The sequence below is a fragment of the Tursiops truncatus genome, chromosome 13 (assembly GCF_011762595.2).
Source record: "Tursiops truncatus isolate mTurTru1 chromosome 13, mTurTru1.mat.Y, whole genome shotgun sequence".
Classification (NCBI taxonomy): domain Eukaryota; kingdom Metazoa; phylum Chordata; class Mammalia; order Artiodactyla; family Delphinidae; genus Tursiops; species Tursiops truncatus.
The window spans coordinates 26,531,374-26,552,242 of NC_047046.1; the positions used below are offsets into that span (position 1 = coordinate 26,531,374).

General features: G+C 55.3%; 1 protein-coding gene across 9 annotated transcripts in view; it reads right to left on the minus strand.

Moving 5' to 3' along the window:
• HIRA (histone cell cycle regulator) overlaps positions 1-20,869 on the minus strand; it is a 74,786-nt gene that overhangs the window by 39,752 nt on the left and 14,165 nt on the right. For 4 of the 9 annotated variants that reach the window (XM_073790424.1, XM_073790423.1, XM_033837448.2 and 1 more), the window contains exons 2-12: positions 17,956-18,018; positions 16,620-16,730; positions 15,352-15,442; positions 14,044-14,138; positions 8,966-9,061; positions 7,791-7,951; positions 5,935-6,102; positions 5,337-5,450; positions 3,536-3,606; positions 2,865-2,970; positions 813-1,028 (exon numbers count right to left, since the gene is read on the minus strand). In XM_073790424.1, the coding sequence (XP_073646525.1) occupies positions 813-1,028; positions 2,865-2,970; positions 3,536-3,606; positions 5,337-5,450; positions 5,935-6,102; positions 7,791-7,951; positions 8,966-9,061; positions 14,044-14,138; positions 15,352-15,442; positions 16,620-16,730; positions 17,956-18,018 (1,292 nt within the window). Of the gene's footprint in view, positions 1-812; positions 1,029-2,864; positions 2,971-3,535; positions 3,607-5,336; positions 5,451-5,934; positions 6,116-7,790; positions 7,952-8,965; positions 9,062-11,102; positions 11,531-13,777; positions 13,846-14,043; positions 14,139-15,351; positions 15,443-16,411; positions 16,545-16,619; positions 16,731-17,955; positions 18,019-20,869 lie in introns of those variants that run through there. The other 5 variants (XM_073790426.1, XM_073790425.1, XM_073790427.1 and 2 more) reach the window with 5 other exon arrangements.

The following is a 20,869-nucleotide window of genomic DNA, read 5'->3' on the forward strand; positions in this document are numbered from 1 at the left end:
ACCAACAAATAAGACTCCTAATGAAATGTATTCTAACTCCTCTGTGGCCTTTCAGATACAACTAAACTAAGCCACTCATCAAAGAATAAGCGTTTTTATCAGGGTGTGTGCTCGACAGTAAGGCATCAAGGACAGACGCTCCCAGGTGAACCAGCTCCAACATCTTCCTTTCTATCTCCAATTCCCACCTGGCCAGGTTCCCGGAGCCGTGAGCACATGCCCGGCCAGCCACACGCACCCAGCAGCCATGGGGCTAAACAAGGGAGCTAACAGATGAGACCCCTGTCTCTATGCCACAATTTCAAACTTTCTTTCAATGAAGGCTCACAACCCAGGGTTTGTCACACACTGTGTCTGAACCACCTGGGGAGTGTGACACCCTGCACAAGCTCCCGGAGAGGGTTTTAGCTCCCAACATCTGTCCTGTTCCCTTCCCATCTCCACCCTGACCCCCCAGGGAAACATGGGCTTCCAGAGGAAGAAGGGGGAGTCAACAGACGTCTCTTGAGGGCAGAGCCTGAAACCCACTGTTCTCAGTATCTAGAATCTCCTAGAAAGGCTAGAGGTGAGGTTTGAAGTTCCCCCAAAGGATGCTCTCCTCTGGATCTCCTTGGGGCGGGGCCTTTGATAAGGTGCCCTGGGCCCCGCTGCTGCCACACGCAGACAAAGGCAATAAGGCCGAGTGGCCCCCTGCTGGCTCCCAGCTCCCTGCCCATGTCTGTGCACTGTCTAGACGGCCTCTTGCCCTCCTGGCCTTGTGCCGCCCCTGGGCACATGCCTGTGTCCTCAGTGTCGCTGGGCCCAGCCCTCACCTTCCTGATGTCCTCCAGACTCTCCCCGTTGACGACACCAGCAACCGAGGTAGCGGAGCCTGTCTCTCTGGCCGCAGAGCCCTTCTGGTCCAGCTGCTGCTGCTGCTGCCTCCGCTGGTACTTGAGCATCTCGGGGTTCTCGATGACGGCGGTGGAGAGCTGGGTCTCGGTCATGATGGCCAAACTCTTGCCGTAGGTGGACTGATGGATGCGGCTCTAGAGAAGGCAGAGAGAGGGAAGTGCAACAAACTGGCCAGGACACTGCCCACCAGTGGGCAAGCTGCGTGCTGGCCCCCGGCTCAGAGCGAGAGACCCCTGGGCAGGGTCCCGGAGCCCTGGACGCTGGCTCTCTTGAAACCTCCCACCCTGTTTGCCTGTTTAGATGACTCAGGAGAGCCCTTGTACCCTCCCTTGATGTTTACAGCCTTCAGGGATGAAAGTAGATGCGTAACCCTCAGGAAAACACCTACAGCAGGTCTGGTGCAGAACAAACAGCAACAAACATTTGCTGAACTGAAATTACGCATTCAAATTGCTAATGTAAGGCTATTAAATCACTCCAAGGACCCCAAACACTTCTTGGGAATCAGACACTGAAACCCAGAGCTGCTTTCACTGCTCCAGCTGCAGCCATCAGCCCCACGTGGCTGGAGGTCGCCATGGGGGCCGCTAACAGAGCCCCTGAGAGCAAGGAAAGGCCTGGCACGCAGGCCTAGGGGAACCCTTCTCTGCCCGCATTGCCCCCAACACGTCCTGACCCTTCCGAGCAGGGCCAGTCCCACCTTCCCTGGTCTCGGCAGCCCTGTGCCACAAGCCAGGCTGTGTGAGGGCAGGGACGGTGGCCCCAGCACACTGGAGTGGCCAGTGTGACAAGGAGCAGACTTTCACATGGTGTGCTAATGACCAAAGCAGAGGTCAGTAGGACACCTGCCTCACAGGAAGGATGCTGGGCGGGCAGCTTTGGGGCCCACTCCGTAGGACCTGGAGTGCCTGCCTGTGGCCAAAACTCCCTCCCCGGCACCCCTGGAATCTCAAGGCAGGATTCGGAGTTCGGCCCTACTGTTCCTCAAATGCAGGGGCCCTGCCTGCATCCAAGATGGGTTACGACTCTCTAAGGAGAGGGGAGGTCACCTGACGACAGTGACCGGTGGAGGGAAGAGCTGGGGCTGCGGACACACTTGTCCCCCCACTGACAAGTGACCGTGGGTGCCAGGCCAGTCCACTGTGGTGAGCAAGGCCGACTCTGAAGCCCAAGGGGTAACATCGTAGTGGGGGTCCCCACAGAAGCCTAAGAGGGGTCTCCCAGCAGCAATGCACCCTGAGGGGAGAGCTGCCGCCTGCCCTGGGCTCTCGGAGCCTCTTGCCCCCACATACTGGTGTGGGCCCACTTGCAGGAAGGCAGGCTCCTAGTCTGAGGCAGGAAAAGTAGTGCCTGTCACCAAGTCCCCGAGGATGAGCACTGGCCACCCTGTCCTGGGCAGAGCATGGCAGAGAGGAGGCCTGGCCCCAAAGCTGCGGATGGGCTCATGCTTCCACTCTCAGACCTCAGGGTCACATGCTATTCTCCTCAGTGAAACAGGACCAGTCCTGCCTGGAGGGGTTTTGTGTAATTTAAGTGAAGAAACGTGGCCCTGGTTCTGGCACACAGTAAGTGCTAGGAAAGGACTGCTAACATTGTTGTAACTGCTGACCCGAGGCCAGTACGTCAGCAAAGGACAATGGAGAAGGGACGTGAGCAGCCCTGGCAGCCACTCCCACTCTCCCAGCGTGAACACCTCCCAGGGTGGCTATCAGCTCAAGAGGAGATGCCCGGGTTTACTCAATTCTATTTTCCGCAAGATGTTACGGAAAAACCCAAAGGAATTTTTTGGCCAACCCAATAGAATGGATTTCTGACATGAATAGAGGTTCATTTTAAATTAAATCTCTCTTGTAGAGAAGACAAGGATTATAATACACAAGAGGCAAAGGACTAGGAATGCTTCAGGAAACAATGTGTCTGTGTAGGTCACAGGAGGAGGTCCCTCAGAGCCACCGTGGCCGTGCTCCTACCTTCTCTTCCTCGCTCAGGGGGTCTCCGAGCTCGTCCTGGGAGAAATCCAGGAACGCCACAGAGCCGTCCATGGAGCACACCAGGATGCCCAGCCCATTCAGAGTCCTGGAAAAGATGGCCATCAGCAGCCAGGCGCAAGCCCTGCGGTGCTCGCCCGCCACGGAGTGGCCCAGGGGAGGCAGAGTCTGGGGAGAGGCCCCCACGCGCTCATGGGGAGGCGGAGGTTGGGGCGACAGTCCCATTCTACAGAGCTCTGGGCCCTTTAGTTCTCAGCACATGTACAGAGTATCTCTCACCCTGTGCTTTGTAAGAGTTTCATGTTCATTTATCTCATTTTTGAAAGCATTAAAAAACAACTGCGAGGGAGTGCACATTTAAATGAGGTCGCTGAGAAGCATGAAACAAGCGGCTTCCACAGCCACACTACTCTGATTCACGCAGCAACAGAGCCAAGTGCAACCAGGATCATGCACTCTCCTTCCCAGACGAACACCAGTCTGTCTCAGCAGGGGTTTCCAGTAGGGCCAGGAGCACAGCACCCTGGGGTCTGTCCTGGCTGCGACACCTGGGATCCTGGCTGCCCAACCCTAATCACACCCAGGAGGCCTTGACCTCCAACATGTGGCTCCTCCTTTCCTAGACCATGCCTCGAATCGAGAATCCATCTTACCAGGAAATGTCCATGATGGATTTGTCAAACAGCTCATGGATGACAACCAAAGGCCGTTTTAGACATGTGAGCTGAAAGGAAAGGGCGGCAAAGGTTAATGAATGAATGAGGCCCTCTGTGTCCACTCTGCTCAGCTGCCGCCACCAGATCCAGAAGGCTTGGTCTGAGCTGTGCTGACACGTAGGGTGTCTTCAGCTCTACTCAGACGGCCACCACCGAGACTCTGGAACCCACGCCCGCCAAAGACACGTGTGCCAGCATGGGGTCTGCCCCTTCGGGCCTGGCAGGGCAGACAGCTGTATACACACAAGACCAGCAATGGAGGAGGGGGTTCTAGAAGGCCTACTGAACAGGGATGCGATGCCAAGGCCTGGGCAGGGAATGCAGCAGCAAAGGCAGGTCCCAGGACAGGAAAACAGCCTCAGATAGAACCTAGCACCCCTTCTCAAGGCTCACGTTCAGGTGCATACACATACCCAAGGCTCCATGTGACTAGTGCCACACACCACACAGGTTCATGCTGCCCTGACCCAGGCCCCAGGGTAGCCACTATTAACACTCTTCCTCTCTTCCGTCTTGGACAAATATTTTATTCTTTAAAGTAAGGCACATGGTTGCCTGCTTTTTCATTTAATGCAGAATGAGTGTGTCATCAACATCCTGTGAAAACCTGTATCTGGGGACCGTACCCGCCGCCTTCCCCACGTGCATGTGGGTCATCTGGTCCCCTCACGTGGCCGAGCACATGTCCACACTCCCACAGCAGCAGCAGGCATAGCTCTCACACACAGGCCCTGCCTGTCCTGCCCACTGGTCCTGGGCCCCTGGGTGGCGGGCTGGGGTGGGAACACGCCTTGAGGGCAGGAGGCGCTAAGACAGCCCTAGTCCTGAGGATGGGACTGGAATCTGAGCACCTGGAACCCATGAGAACCTTGCCCCATCCTAGTTCCACTCCCCAAAGAGAACCAGCCTGGCCTTCCTTCCACAGACATGCCTACAGACCCCCCAGAAACCTGGGACCTCTGTCAACACCTGACCCGTCAGTGATGTTTTGGTCAAAGTACCAGGGATGGAGCCCAGGCCCAGGGGAGCCCAGGAAGAATGCGCCTGAACCGCCTAGGACGCACGAGGTCCAGGGTCTGAAATGGGGTCACAGGATTGCTCTGTGAGAAGCAACTGTCCTAAATGCAGCCAAAGGATAACCTCCAAATCTAAAACTTCAAATCCACTCTGCTTATGGGGAAATCAATGATAAGGAATAAACTGTTGTTAACGCAACACACACAAAGCTCAACCACTTTACGCCAAGTGAAAAGAACACAAGATGCAAAAAAGTAAACACTGCACGACTCCATTCATATAAAGTCCAGAAACAGGCAAAGCTCATCCATGTGACAGACATCCTTAGTGCTGCTGCCCTGGCTGAGGGGGCGCTGGGGGCAGGGTCCTGACAGGGAAGGGGCAGGGAGCGTTCCAGGGCAATAGTTACACGGAAGTAAACACGTCTGACGACAGATGTACTGAGCTGTGTACTTCAGGTAGATCCACTATGGAGATTCTATATCTACACCAAGTTCTTTCAAAGGAAAGCCAACACAATATGCCAACCGTGGCCCTGACTACTGAAGGTATGATCTGGGTCTGGACACAAGAGCTGCTCTGGCTGGGTGGCAGGGTGGCCTCTCCTGGCCAGGCCCAGGTTCAGGGCAGAAACACTCACTGAGCACCACCAGAAGTGGGGGGTCTCTCCTCTTTCAGGCACCCCCTCCCCGCAGAGCAGCGAGCTCACAGTAGGGCTCACCCAGACAGAGAGCGAGCGGTCCTTGCTGCCGACAGCACAGCAGCAGTACGGGCAACTGGGCTTCGCAGAGCTCCCGTTCTTCTGCTTCTTCTTGAAGATTTTTGGGTTGAATTTCTAAAACCAAGTAACAAGGGTTAATTAGTAATTAATCAAGCATCAAGCACGCACCCTACGCCAAATATGAGACATACCAGGATCCCAGCCTAGCAGGTGTCCCCCAGCCCCGGGCACCGGCACGCGTCATTGCGCTTTCACAGCTACCCAGCAGGCCTTGTGCTGAGGATGACACGTGTCCTAATCAAAGTCTGGTTCTGGTGACATTCATCACATTAAATAAAATATTAACTTCATATTCATCACGTCCACTTGCCAATAAAGCACATGGGTATGTATTCTATTTTGTATAACCAGTTTAAAATATTGAAACATTAAGTATTTAAAATGAAACAAGAACCTAACAACGTGTGCTGAATCTCAGAGGCCACCATCTCAGTCCAACACATGACCCAGGACGGGGGAGCACGGCACTGCCCAGGTTCTGAGGGTCCCACTTAGGGCGGCGCTGATGGCCGGCCAACCTGAGGCCAAGTGGACTCACCACGACAGTCACAGCTTTCCGGTGCCCGACAAAATCCATGTTGGTCTTCCAGCCCTCCCGTTCGATGATCTGGGCGGTGGGGCCGGAATTGTTCATGGCGTGGGCAGACACCAGGTAGTGCCCGTCAGGGGACCAGCTGAGCCGCAACACGTGGGTCGTCCCTCCACACTGCAAGAAACGTCTGTGCTCGAAAGGAGCCCAAGGCCAACTCTGTGACCAAAATTGGCCCCAGAAATCAAACTGAGCTCTGATGTACAAATTCACGATGGTGGAGCACGCCCAAGCTGCTGGCTACAGGGCCAGCTTGACTCCAGTCTCTCTGGGTGAGCTGACAGCGGGGCCGTCAGGAGACCGGTAGGGGCGCCATTCTACCCTCCCCCACTGCACGGCGGCACAGGCTGAGGGGATGGCTGGACGGCCACCTCTTTCCACTGTCAACCTTATCTGGGCCAAATCTATCTGACCACAGACCCCTTCTCCTTCCTACCCAGCACTGGGGAACCCCACAGGAGGTTTGCAGACCACGTGTTGCTGCGGAGAAAGAGCACTGCTGACCCTCGGAAGCCTGGTCACAAGCCTCTCTCTACACTGCAGACAGTGACCACCAGGCCCCACCTGCTCTCTGAATCCTGTCTCCTCGCCCAAAGCCTGGTGACGCCACCAGCCAAGAAGAAGAGGTTTGTAAAGTCCATAGAAACCATAAATGGCACAAGAGAAAGGCACTGTTCCCCTGACCCAGGCAGAGGCAGGGCACCTCTTCACACCATGCCTCCTGCAAAGTGAGATGACATTGGCTAAAAGCCAGCCCCTGAAGGTCAAGGTCAGTCCAGGGCAGTCCGAAAGGCTTAGGGGTTAAGATCCAGGCTGCGCAGGCCTTGGGGAAGGCAGGACAGGGCAGGGCCCGAGCGCAGCATGGGGACACACCTGCCTCCACTGCCAGCCAGGTCCAAGCCAAGGCAGGACAGCCCCCCCAGAGGCTGAAGAGTGCTGCCAGCTCCTGCAGGATTCCAAACATTCCTGTCCTGCCCTTCCCCCCGCCCCGCAGCCGCCCCAGGAGCCCAGTGGCTCTCCACAAAGCCTGCAGCCCATGTCCTCTCACACTAGGTGGCTGCCAAGGAGGGCAGAACTAAGTGAGGTAAGGACCAGGCTCATGGATCCAGTTCAGGAACTTCTGTGCGTTGGGGGACAGCTGAACATGTGATACCCACTTTTCTCCACAGCCAGCCCTGACCAGTGGGCAGGTGTCTATTCTTCCTGCAAAACTTCGTACTCAGGTCCCTTCCTCCAAGAAGCCCTCTCTGACGTGACCACCACCTACCCCCAGCCATTTCTGCCCACTCTGGATAACTCCATCTCAATCCACGTTCATTTCCTGTACTCAGGACAGCCGTACACACAGGAGGCACTCAAGAAATGTCCACTGAATAGTGGCGACCTTGAGCTCTGGTCCCACGTGAAATCAGAACTCAAATGAGGGAAGAGATGGTAAAATACTACACAAGCCAGTGCAGTCCAAGCTCCAGATGTTTTGCAAACTGGACTGTTAACGCCTTCCACAGGAGCCGGCTGGCCTGCAGAGCGAAGGTCAGCAATCACGGCCCAGCGCCCTCAGGAAGACATAAGAGCCTCCTCCACCCTCTACGTCCCCCACACCCCAAGGGGCAGTGTGCTGTAAACTCTTCAGCTTTAACACCTACAAGCCTTTTCACTACAAAGGTGGATGTTTAATAGCTTCTGAGAAGTGAATGATTTTCATCACCTGACTCTGGGCTCCCCGACCACGTCTGGACCCCAGGCAGCCCCTGCTCCGTGTGGGAGGCAGGGGGCGGGGGTGGGGGACCTGCCGGGCCTCTTACCTCATCGAAAGGCTTGGTGATGCTGGTCTCTAACTGCCAGTCCAGCGTCCTCCACACCTTCAGGCTGCGGTCGTCGGCTTGAGAGGCAATGTATTTACCAACAGGGTCCCAAGTCAGGCCCTTCACCAGGCCAGAATGGCCTCTCAGAGTAGCTAGGATTTCTGTGAGGACAAATAAGTGAGGTTGGAAAGGCATTACCAAGGGGAAAACAGTGACTCTGTCTAGAAACGGGCCACGGGTCGGCCGGCCAACAGAAGGGGCTTCAGGAGTTGCCCTGGCCAGCCCCACCCCTGGGCACAAGCAGAAGAGTCTGTTCTCACCCAAGAGGTGGGCACCACCCATTTCCCTCCAGCCAAGCTGACACGTATGGGTTGAGGCTGCACATGCCCTCAGAGGGGCAGGCAGCCAGGGCCAGAGCTGAAAGGCGCCGCGTCACCTTGCCGGCAGCTGCAGCCCTGCCCATGATTTCTTTTCCAGACAGGAGCCCGTGCCCATCCGAGCCCTCCCGATGTGACCCTCCCTGGGGGACCGGGCCTGCGCTGAGTGAGTCCTCTGCTCGTCATCACTGAGGACAAAGGGGAGGGAGCTTGGACCCCAGAGAGCTGTAAGCTGAATAACACCCCAGCCACGGTGGCTGGGCCGAGTCCCCAAACATGGTGGAAGCTGATGAAGAGAGCAAGTGACCGGGACCCGAGCCTATGAGAAGAACATGCTCCTGTCACCAGGCAGGGACTAGAAGCATCTCACTGGCTGCAAACTGCAGTGCCATCCCAGGCTCTGCCATCGGTAGGGACTTCAAACACGTTAACAGAAAAACTGATCTGCAAAACTGGATCTATTAGCCTGCTCATGCTCGAGGGCATCACAGAGGAGACGGCTACTGGGCTGAGGCCAGAGCCCGGAGTGGGAGGGCGCACCCTCAAGGGCAGCTGGCTGGGCTCCCAGTGCCAGGGGTCCATCCGCACAGCCTGCAGCAGGGACACCCATGCCGGCACTTGGTTACTATTATTTTTCTTTAATGTAAACTTCTCTTTAAACCTTAAATGTGATTGATAAAGAAGACCTGAGTTACTGACAAGACAGGCTGGCTGCCACCAGCCGAGGAGACCCAGCCCACCCGTTCCAGACACTGCCGGGCAGCCCCACGGAAAGGCCGCCCGGGCACAGGTGCGGACCTGGGAACTTCACTGCGTTCCAGATGACCACGGTGTTGTCCACACTGCACGAGGCCAGCCAGGCGTCATGGGGGGACCACGCTACGTCCATCACATCTGGAAGACAATGGCCAATGGTGAGTCTCTTTCCTGGTGGTGGATATGGACACGGCGCAGCTCCACCCTGCCAGCTGGCCAGTCAGCAGCCCCCTGGCGTTCTCACACCTGAGGAGACTTGACCTGAGACCATCATAACTAGACTTTTCCAAACCAACCTGAAGAACTTCCCCACTAAGGTTCTGCAATCAGTCCTAAGATCTGAAGCATCTAACGGCCCCACCCGACTCCCTTCTGACAAAGCACTGAGGGCCTGGCCAAGAGTGTGGCACTCGTGCCACTGCATGGCTGGGTCTGCAGCCCTTGGGCCGGCTGAGCCACCTTCTCCAACCCTAACCCGGCCTCATCAGAGCGCGGCGTGACAGCCAAGGTCTCCCTGGTTTCTCCAACCTCAGTGCCTGATGCGGCACCGGGAGTGCGGAGGGATGGCTGGTGAGGTGAACAAACAGAGAGAGCAGCCAGTCAGGAGCCATCTAGTCCTTTGCTCACAGGATGATTTAAATCTTCAGAGTCAGCTCGACAAGACGGCCCACGCGGGCAGCACCGTGATCTCCCGTGTGTGCGCCAGTGCTGAGCACGAGCCCGGGCCCCGCTGTCCTGCTCCGCGTTGCGTGGCTGAGGGCACTCGAGACCCGGAACAGACCTAACTCAGCAGTGGACTTGGACCAGGTTCCAGTTCCTCATGCCCATAAGCACACGTGCCCACGTCATTCTGCACACCCCGGGGCGTTTGTTTGAGATGGATGCCGCACCGTGGGAACCTGGGCGGAGCACCTGGGCATTTTCATGAGTCTGGATTCTTCACATTTCTACTAGCAGAATGTCCTTTTCAAAAGTCCCTTTTTAGCTTGAGGATTATGATTTTTTTCCCTTCTAACTTATTGAGTACATTTTTATGTTTGAAGTTCCACTTTAATTCGCAAAATGAAGACTGTGCACATTGGTGTGTCTGAAGCTGTCTTCAGGGACTCCTCTGTTCCTACCCCGTCTGTTGGGAGGTGATTTGTGCTGGCGGGTCTAACGAGAATGCAGTGTCTGCTAAAGGAGGCACAGGAACCTCTTCTGGGGCTCAGAGCGTGGGTGGGATTGGGGGGCAGCCGTGCAAACCACAGACCCCCCTGTACTTCCTGAGTCCTAGAGCAGAGACATGCTCACCTGAGACTCCAGAAAGGAGACCTGTTTTCTTAGCAATTTCCATGGACTATGGACAATACAGACCTTAGCTGCAAATTCCATCAGTTTACCTTCCTATGCTGTCGAAGGTTTATGTAGTAAAGTCAGTTTTTCTCCTTTGTTGTATTTTTAAAAATGATTTCTCTTATTGCTTGTTAACTTTGAAAAAATATTCCCTCTGCTGGAGGTCTAATAAATATTCAATTCCGTTTTCTCTTGCTTTATTTAGAACGTTTCTTTAATACCTGGAATTTATCATGCTGTCTTTAGCTAAGGCTCTACATTACCTTCCTTTCACCCACGAACTGCTGAATGGCTGGTTACCCCGCCATGTGTGGGGAATGAATCTTGCCTTCTGTTATCGGTCATAGGTGCCGCCTTCACAACACACCAAGCTGTCAGGAGCACTGTAGCCTCCTTCAACGTTGTTAACTTTGTTTGAATGAGTTCTCCCACGTCCTGAGTCATCCTTCCAGACACCCTTTGGAGTCACTGCTGAGTTCTGCAGTAAATCCACACATGTGACATGACTTCCTCCCCAAACCCCAGTTTTGGAGCTTCTGTCTTCAGACCATACAACGCCCTTTCCTTCTTGCCACAGCTCTACACACACCTGAGACCCTCCCTGTCCTTGAAGATGTAAGTTTCTGGTCACTGTCATTCCCGTCATCTCTCCAACATCAGTCTTGGTGATTCCAAGAGGATGATTTTTCTAACACCCTTAAAGTCCTCCACCTACTCCAATGACCTTGGCTTCTGGCCTCAGCCATAGTTCCCACAGTCATGCCCAGAGACCCTCCCTGACAGAGCACTGCGACCCCTCCCTGGTCTTACTGCCCCCCTCCCCGCCGCCACGTCCCCCGCTCACTCTCCGATGGGTCTTCCAGCCGCTATAGCCCTTCCGTCTCCTCAGCGGGCCTGGAGTCCATCCTCCCCTCAGCTCTTCTGCTGTCTTTCTTTGCAGGCGCCTGACAAGACCAGCTGGGTTCCGTCCAGCTCTCTCCCCCGGTCTTTCCTGAGCGCCCGCCAATTAGGCCTTTACCCGGCTTCACCAACAGGAACCACGCTTGCCAAGGCCACCGGCGGCTTCCATGCCATCCAGTCCAGCGGCCGATCCTCGATGCTCACTCGACCGTGAGGCAACGTGGGGCACGCTGCTTGCTCTTGCCTCCTTCAAACGTTCTCTCCACCACCTTCACTGGCTCCCCGGCTCAGCCGCACCCCAGGCTCCTCCCCTGTGCTCCAGGCTCACCCCCCAACAGCCAGCCCGCAGGTCCACTCACCCTGCTGCCAGGCACTGCGGACCCAACAATGTCCACTCGCCCCCACACCCCCTCCCACCTCAAGTGAGGAACCTGCATCCCTCCCGCTGCTCAGGCCACGGTCTGGGAAGCCGTCCCACCTCCTCTGGGGCCTCACCTCACTTCCCACCCTAGGGAGTCTGTGTGACCACCTGCCCTGACTTCCACCATGACGACCCACGGCCCCCGACAGGCTCTCACCTAGATCACATCACTGGTCTCCCCAGTGCGGCCTCGGCCCCCCACCATATGGGCTCCATACTGCTGCCCAGGCCTCCACACTGCTCTGCCTCACTCAGACGAGAGCCCCTCCCGGCCCCCTCCGCTCTGCATTCCCCCCCCCGCCCTGGTCCCAAGCCCACGTCTACACTCCATCTGCTGCCCCAGTTGCTCCCTCCACCTGGATAGCTCTCTGCAGGTCCACACGGTTGTCCCCTCATCGCCATCTGCTCAACCCCTGGACGCCACCTTCTCAGTAAGACCCTCCTTGGGAATCTGAGTAAAACTGCACTTATCTCTTTCTATCATTAGATATTCCAATTGGCTATGACTAGTGAAAGACAGATAATTAAACATCTTCTTATATGAAGCCAATTCAATGACTTATTTTTATTAGTCTGAAGTGCTTTTCAATGCTTTATAAGTCCTAAAAGCTTTATTCCTCATATCATCTCATTTTACTATTGTTTTCCAGTTTGTCAACCTACTTCTTTTTCTTTTCTCTCTTTTTTTGCCCGCGCCACATGGCTTGTGGGATCCTTGTTCTCTGACCAGGGATTCAACCTGGGCCCCGGCAGTGAGAGTGCCGAGTCCTAACCACTGGACCGCCAGGGAATTCCCTGTCTACCTTCTTCAGATTCTGCTTAACTGTACTGCAGAAATTCCAAAATAACAAATGCGGTGATAGCACCCATGTTTGTCTTTTCTCAGTATCAATGGGAACAAGGCTCAACTGTGAACTATAATATGTGCGCATGGTTTAAAAGACACAGGGCTCTATCATGGTAGGGAAACAGCTTTCTATGGCCATTAAAGAAAACTATTTTTATTAGCAACTGATGGTGCTACCAGGACCACTGCAAAAGGAGTGGCAGGTATCCCCACTGAAGGTGGGCATCCCTACCTGCCTGGTCGAGGAGAGCCCTGGGGTGGTGGGCCAGGAGGGAGGGCGAGGTTATGGCTCAGTCCAAGTCTCAGGTTAGGGGCCCCATGAAAGTCGTCACTCAGGCCCCACCCCACTTGGATAACCTCATGGATACCTTGTCCAAGTTCCAGAGAAGCCCAACTAGACTCCACTGTGAGCACCTGCCAGCAAGTTAGGGTAAGTTACAAATTTTTACTGTTATCAAAGATAACACAATGTTACACTATCAGCTTTCAAAGATGTGGACTCAATTTGTGGTCTCTAAGAGGTGGGTCTGTTCACCTTTAAAGTGTCATCTGCAGAGTGGGTGTTGAGCACAGACTGGACCATAGCTGATTCTCTCCTGCCCCATCTCCGCCCCCCCAGCCCCCGAGTGGCAGGCTCAATTCCAACCAGCTCGGGACACCCCCCAAACCCAGCACATCCTGCACTGAACTGGCATCCAGCCCCATAAACCCATGGTCGTATGGTCTCAGCAGAGGATACCGCTGGCTCCCCAGGCACCCAGCTAGGGGTCTCCCTCATGCCTCCCTTTGCTCAGCCCTTCAAAGTCCCCAGGTCAATCTCTTCCTCTCTCTCAATGATCACAGGCTTAGTTTGGGCCCTTGCAGTTTTCATCTGAACCCCTGAAACTGCCTTGTTTTCCGTAGGGCTGTCAGATGATCCCCCTCTCAGGCCTCCACGACAAAGGGCACCCTCATTAGCAGGAGCACAAGCCTTCCATGACCTGCCCTCACACACTTAGCCAGCCCCACCCCGCGCCGCTTGCTGCCGTGCAGTACACGTCCAGCGGGGTTACATGCTGCCAGCTCACCACTGGCACCAAGCCTTTCTGGCTTCTGCTGGCCCCTGCCTGGCACACCCTCCCAGCTATTCCCGGCTAGACCGCAGGTTCTCTGAGGAAGACTGAATTGCACTGACTCTGGTATCCCTGGCATCTGACCAAGTGCTGTCAACTTCAGTCCAAGTCTGAAAAATGAGTTTCTTTCCATACCAAGCCTATTTAAAACACTTTGCAAACACTCTCAAAGTCAAGTAAAAAGCTTTCCAGTGGGCCCCCGTGTGCGGGTTTCTGTGGAATAAAGAAAGTGCGCTTACGGACTTAGCGATCCACTGATGGAGGTAGTGACTCAGTTCCCAGGATAAACAGCGGAACGTGGGGAGTTCTACATTAAAGATATAAACATACAGCCCATGAGGGCAGGAGTGGGGACACTGACGCAGCTGGAGGCAGGCAGCGGGGAGGGGAGGGGTGGCCCAGACACAGGGCTGCTCTAAGGACCCACAGTCCACAGGGGCCGTGGAGGTGCCGCTGCTGCTCTCGGCCACCGCCGGGGCGCCCACCCCATGGGCAGCCCACTCACCGCCTGAGTGACTCCGCAGGATGGAGACACATCGCCACTGCTCCACGTTGGCAAGCTTGCCACTGGAGCCGAACACGGTGCTGGGGCCGATGTACCTGTGTGAGAGAGGAGTCAGAAGGGCACCCGGGGACTTCCGGGCAACGCAGAGACAAAGCAGACAGACAGCGGCTGGCGAGTGCCAAACGGGTGAACAATGGGGGCTGACTGGGCAAATTATGATCTGTTCACTGGATGGAACGCTACACGGCCTACACCAATCTTGGGAAAACGTCCATGGGATAGAATTAAGTGAAGGCAACAGGTCCCAGAATGTCATATACAACACGATACCATACATCACCTATGCTGGAAAATGGACCAGAAAGACACACGTGAAAAATACAAAAATATTAACTGTGGCTTCCTTTAGATGGTGGGATTATGATTTTTTTCTCTTCAATTTTCCAAACTGTATACTAAATACGTTATTTATGTTGGCTAAAGCAGCAGAAGCAACACTATTTTTCAAGCCCTCCTGTAAGGACTTGAACGCCTCTGCCTGAATACTGGGGCAGGGAAAGCACTGGAACTGGGGTGCTCGCTCCTGGGCCTTGAGCAGTCATGGAGCCCTGCAGACATGGCACCAACACCTCGGACCCCCAGAGGCTCTGTTAACACCCTTAGCTCCTGTAGAATTCTTTCAAACCTACAGGAAGGGCTCGCGGAGGCAGCTGGCTGGGCTGAAGGAGACAGTGCGCCTCTGCTCGCCAAGCCACAGCCTTGGGGACACTCTGGCTGAGCAGGAGGGTGGGGTCTGGTCCCCAGCCTGGCTGGCCCCAAAGGCCCAGGACCCACCCTAGGAGACTCCAGGAGATGGTCAGTTCATTGTGGGTGCAGAGCAGGGGCTTTCGGGGAAGGTGGGGCTCCTGGGAGCCCCAGGTAAAGCTGACAGAGAACGAGGTGAATGGCAAGAGGGCACGCTCTAGATCCCCCACCCCAGATCCCATCAGAGCACCTTGTGTGTTAGGAAATTTCACTTGAAGGACAAAACAAATGAAGCCATCAATGTCAGCCCTCGAAGGGACGAGCCCTTCTTTTTCAGGTGAAACCCTGCAGCCCTGTGAGGAGTGCTGAGCAGGTCCACAGGCAGGTAGGTGGCCACCCACCGCCCTGGTCAGGCCCCGGCTGCCCCCGCCTACATGTGCTTCCTGGTACTCATCGAGTCAGAGCTCTGGAGACCTCAGGGCCAGGGTGGGGAAAGTGACTGTGATAAAGACCAGCAAAGAAGCTTCTAAAAATAAAATGTGAAGTAAAGAAAATGATGCTTACGTAGCCCGCTTCCACACCATAATCAGTTTGTCATCTCCCCCAGAAGCTAAATACATCCCACTGTTTGACCACCGCACACAGTTCACACATGCTGGGAAGAAAAAAAAATAGGGTGATGAAAATCCAGTCGCCACGCTCATTTGCTTTGTGCAGTTTGGCAAGATGCAGAGGGTTTACAAAATCTAATCTATCTGATCTACTCAAGGTACCTACTGTGTGAGAGCCCCAGAAGAAAAATTCAGTTCACGCACCAACCTACTTGTGCTGTAAGAACAAATACCAGAGCAAAGTCTGGAGGGGAAACGCTACGTCATCTGAGAAGCATTAGTGCTTAATCAAACAGTCAATAGGAGAAGGCTTCTTTCCATGAAAACTGGTAAGTAACTAAATCTCAGGGCTGTCGAATGATGAGATGTATTTCTGAGTAGGGATAATTCTCAAAATGAGGGCATGTACTAAAAAGGCCAAGATGCCTTTCCCAGAACTTTCAGGGGAGCAGCTTGGTAGAGCATAAAACTTTGACTTCAAGCCACCTACCAGCTCTTTTTCCAAACTTGTCAACACTGCAGGTAGACTGGTCCTGCACTTATAAACTAAGGCCAGGAGAAATCCCTGTTGGCCCTGATGGGTCAAGAGCCTCTGGAGCCCCACAGCAGAAGGGACATTATCCAAGATGTGGTCCACACGTGGCCTGCGGGCACCTTGTGTTCTGGGGTGGAGGACGCCAAGGGGTGTGTCGGGAGAGCAGGAACACATAGCACGCAGGGAGGGGGCATAACTGATAGTGGAGCATCTCAGTGGGCAGCTAGGTTGGAAACCAGAGCCTGATGCTCAAGGGCAGGAAACTAAGGCACTACAGCAGGAAAGGAAACTACAACACTGTCCAGTGGCCACAAGGGCCTGGCAAAGGGCCCCAAGTGACACGGCGGCCATCTGAGACATTTGGTGAGCTGTCTTTTGTGCACCCTTCCCCGGAACCCTACTGCTTCCAGGTCGCTGGCCCCAAAGCCCCATGGAATCAGGCAGTAACGACTCATGAGCAGGAAATCACCAGAGGTACCTGCAGACTGTCCAAAGATGGTTCTGTGGGCAGGCCGAGTCTTCTGCTGAATAACTCACCCAGGTGTGCAGCCAACATCTGTGCCTTCAGACAGCAGGCCGAGGGGAGCTACCGCCGCACGGGCCTTATCTCTCTAATTACAAACACACGTGCTAACCTTGGGCACTGTGCCAACACGCAAAGCCTGCAAAGGGCCACCCTGTAATACCTAAGTGATTGTCCATCTGGCAAAGCATCTTGGGGACATTTTCATCCTTCTCGTCATCCTCCTGGAGGACTGGAGACATATTCCAGATTACAACCTTCCCAGAATCCTGTCCTGGAACGAAGGAGCAGAAACAACTCAATGTGTCAGGAGTGGCAATAGGAGCCTGTGACCCGCCCTCACCTAGCTGTCAGAAGTCAGGGCTGATAGATCAGCAGGATCTGAGTTACTATTATGTGTCACAGGGAAGGTGAACAAAAACAAGTGCCGCTGGGGACTGGAGGCAGTGGGCTCAGTAGGAGGCTGAGGCCAGCCTGGGTCTGCACTGGACTCTGGCCTGGTCTCTAACACAGGTCCACCAGGGGCCCCTAGGAGGTCCTCATGCCCACCCAGAACCCAGACCCCTCATATGGAACCCAAAGAAGCTGTGCACAGGCACCCCTGCAACCTCCCCTCCCCTCTAGGTGCTGCTTGGGGTCCACTGCTGTTCCCACAGCTGACTGGACACTTTTGAGAACCAAGCCTGAAATGTGCCCTCAACACAGGGAAAGGATCGTTACCACCTTACCTGCCCTTTGCCATCACCTACAGATGGGAGGTCAACTAAAAGAGGGCATTTGAGTTTCCTGTGGTCATAAGCAGAAGTAGTACTCTGCTAAAAATATACATCTATGCATTTTAGTAATGTTTTCCATTACTGATAACTAAAAAAGGGCAACCTCTCACTAACTTTCTGTTACAGAAGGCAAAAACTAGTAAGTGCCTAGAAATGGACATGTCAGAATTACCATAAAGCACACTTGAAATGGCCTCTTGGCCAGTAGGTAAAAATATTTCCTCAACAGCTCCCAAGACCTCACTGTGCCAAGTCGGGCGGGAAGGTGCGCCCCCTCTCGTGGACAAGGACAAAACTCCGGCCCCCCAGCTAAGTCCAGAGCTCCTGAGTGACACAGTTGAATTCTTTTGAGCCCAGAAAAATAAGCTTCATGACTACATGACTAACTTCATAATTTAGCCACCTCCTCCCTTTTTCAAGGTGAGCAAATGCTACCAGAGACCTTGCCTCTGGGGCTGGGGCTTTGTCCACAGGACCACCGGCCACTCCCCATGCTCAGTAAGGTGGGGATGCAGACTGATTGTAATATGAACCTAGTCAGCAGGAATCTGCTGCCAAAGTAGTTACAGAGAGTATGCCAGAGCCACAAAGGGCTTAGATGTGACCTAGCACATCCATGCTGATGAGCAGCAGGCCCTCTCCCTCCTCCCAGCTCCTGGGCATCAGGAGACATGGGGTGAGGCGCAGGGCTGTGAGCGCTCCCTCCACTACCTGTGAACATACCTTGTCCTCCAGTTGCGAACTTGGTCCCGTCAGGGTGAATATCAACTGAAAAAATTGGCTTGCCTGGAAACAAAGAAAAAAAACACACAACATCTCTCTTGGCTTTTATTCATTGGAAAATAGCAGCAAGCTCAAACATTTAAAATATTGGTTATTCATGTAACGCCCCTAATCACTGCTCCTAGGGGAAAAAACAGGCTACCAATAAATCACCTGTGAGTTAAAAGACTTTCCAAGGGACATCGAATAGCTTAAAGTCTGAAAGTGGGACAAAGCATCCTGTCACTGCGGGACTGAGCCCGCAGACCCCGGCACTTACACTGAGGTCCACCGGACGAAAGCCCACCACCTGCCAGGTGTGCATGTTTGGAAAGACCACGAGCTACTGGGGACAAGAGCCCTGAGTCACAGGGGCTGCACCTCAGCCATCTCCCCACCCAGGGATTTGTACTTGGCTGCAGCTGGGACACAGGTAGCCTGGCTCTTCTGCCTGGCCATCTGACAGCTGCGCAGGACCAGTGGCTGCAATGCATAGGCACCGCCTCCCTTGTCGTGACCCTGCTCCCAAAAGCCCCCCCACCCCGTGTGTTCTTGCTGCATTGACGTCCATGGAGAGTCGCCTTCTCAATGTCTCCTCCAGCTGAGCCTCCAGGGATGGCCCCATGGTGTGGTCAATCAGACAGTCAGTCCCTGCGGGGGAAGGACTGTGGTACAACACGGGCCCAGTCCCCCACCAGGGGCCCATGAAGCTGGATAGCCAGCTGGGCAGACCTGGCTGGCAAAGGCGCCACAGCAGACTATGCCTGTGCCCAGTGGGTGTTTGTCCAGCTCCCTGGCCTCCTTCAGCTTCTGGCCTGGGCCTTGGGAAGGTGGCTCAGAAATATTTGCTCAGGGACAAATGAGACACTTGACAACGAACTGGACATCAGTGGTCGTTGATACAAAGGGCTGTTGCCAAGGGGTCTCTTAGTTGAGGATGCTTCCTCTGTCACCCAAGAGGTGGTGGCATGGACACTAGCATGAGGGTCACGAGCTCTGGAATCACGTGGCAGCAAATGCGGGTTGGGCAGGGCCAGTGGTGGCTGCTTGAGAGCTGAAAGTCCTGCCAGGGCTCCCATGAGAGCACGGAAGATCAAGTGCTGGCACCAAAAGGCCAGCGTGGCCCCAGGCGGCACCCCGCTCACCCCACCTTCTTCTGGAGGGCCCACCCCCACTGTCAAGCTGAGAGTGAGCTTCCACAAGACCAGGGAAGTGCCTCCTCCCTCTATTGGTCATTATGCGGTCCTGGGGGAAGCAGCGGTGCAGGGCTATCAGCAAGCAGAGGCGCGAAATGCAAACGCCCTACTGCTCTCCAGTAGCAGGGCAGTCACTTCAACAGCAAAGCCTCTACAACAGGCCCCGGTCCCTGAGCCAGAGCTCTACAGTGACAGGTCAAGTTCAGCCCAGCAGCTGCCGACCAGTCTTGAGCACACGCAGTGTGTTCAAAGCCATCCCCCGCACACAGGAAACTCAGTCCCAGGCCACTGTGAGCACTTGTTCCCGGGGTACTTGGGATGAGCCCCGACACAGCCGCACTCTCTCCAGCGCAGAGCAGCCGACCCGCCAGAGCTCTTCCTCTGCAGGCCAGACCCTAACAGTTCCCCCTTAACCTTCAAGAAAAGAGCCCAGAAACCATCCCCTGGGGGGCCCAGGAAGGCAGGTGCAGAGAGCACGGCGGAGAGGACCTGAAGGGCGCACACTCAGGCAGGCGGGGACACCTGCGCCCTCCTAGGCCAAGTGGCTGCCACCAATGACACCAGAGTCCCACATGCGCTGCTGGGAACGTGCCACCCTTTCCCCACAGGCTGAGTGGCTGGAGGGAAGCCGTTGTGAAGGTGGTTTCCTGCCACCTGCGCTGTGAGAAAGAGAAAGGACGAGTGGGGCCATGGGCCCAGCCACCCAGCGCCGAGACCTGGTGGGGCCCTGCTGGACGCCAGGGGACAGGGAGCAGCTGGCACCGCTAAGGCCTCGTGAAACTCAGAAGAGCAGGTGTCTCCAGGGGCAGGGGCTGCGACCCGGCCGTGCCTTCCTCCAGGGCCAGGGCCACGCGGGGGTCCGTCTGAGGGGCGCTGCCTTTCCAGGGCCAGCCCCACTGCTCCCCGGCCCCCCACTGCTCCCGGGCTTTTCTCAAACCAGCAGGCAGCATGGCCCGGGGCCTTCCCTCACTCATTTCACCACAAGGGGGAAACGGAGGCATGCAGAGAGGTCTGGAAAGTTGCCCAAGGCCACACAGCTGCCTGGTAGAGGCCAGGTATCTGGCCCCAAAGCCCAAGGAGTAAACTACCTGCCTGGGGGACACCCATCCCCGCAAAGCCCAGAGGGGAGAAATGAGGGCTAGTGAGCCAGAGGGAAGGCGGGCGAGAGTGTAAGCGTGAGCGTGCAGGACCGGGCCTGCTGCTCCGAGCATCGCCCTGGACTCCTCGGCTCTTTGAGCCTGTGTGCACCCCGCCCCCTGAATTTGGGCTGGCCCTGGACGCCTTTAACTAACAGAATGTGTGGCGGGCTTGCAAGGAAGCTTCATTCAACATCTGCCCTCTGGAGAGAGCCTGCTGCCATGTAAGAAGTCCAACTCCGTTGAGACCATCCTGCTGAGACGAGGCCCCAGCTGGCCACACGGAGTGAGAAGTGGGCCTCAAGGCCAGGCCCCGGGGCCCCTGGTGAGCTGTTCCAGCCCCGGGCTGCTCAAGCTGCCCCAGTAGAGCCCGTGAGGAGCTGGGATGAGCTGGCCCCACCGAGCCCTGCCAAGAGCAGCATCACAAACGATAATAAAGCCGTTGTTTTAAGCCAGCAAGTTTGGGGGTGGTTTGTTATACACGAGATAACCCAAGATGCCAGTTCATTCACTGTTCTGCTTAAGCCAACCCAAGCTGACCAT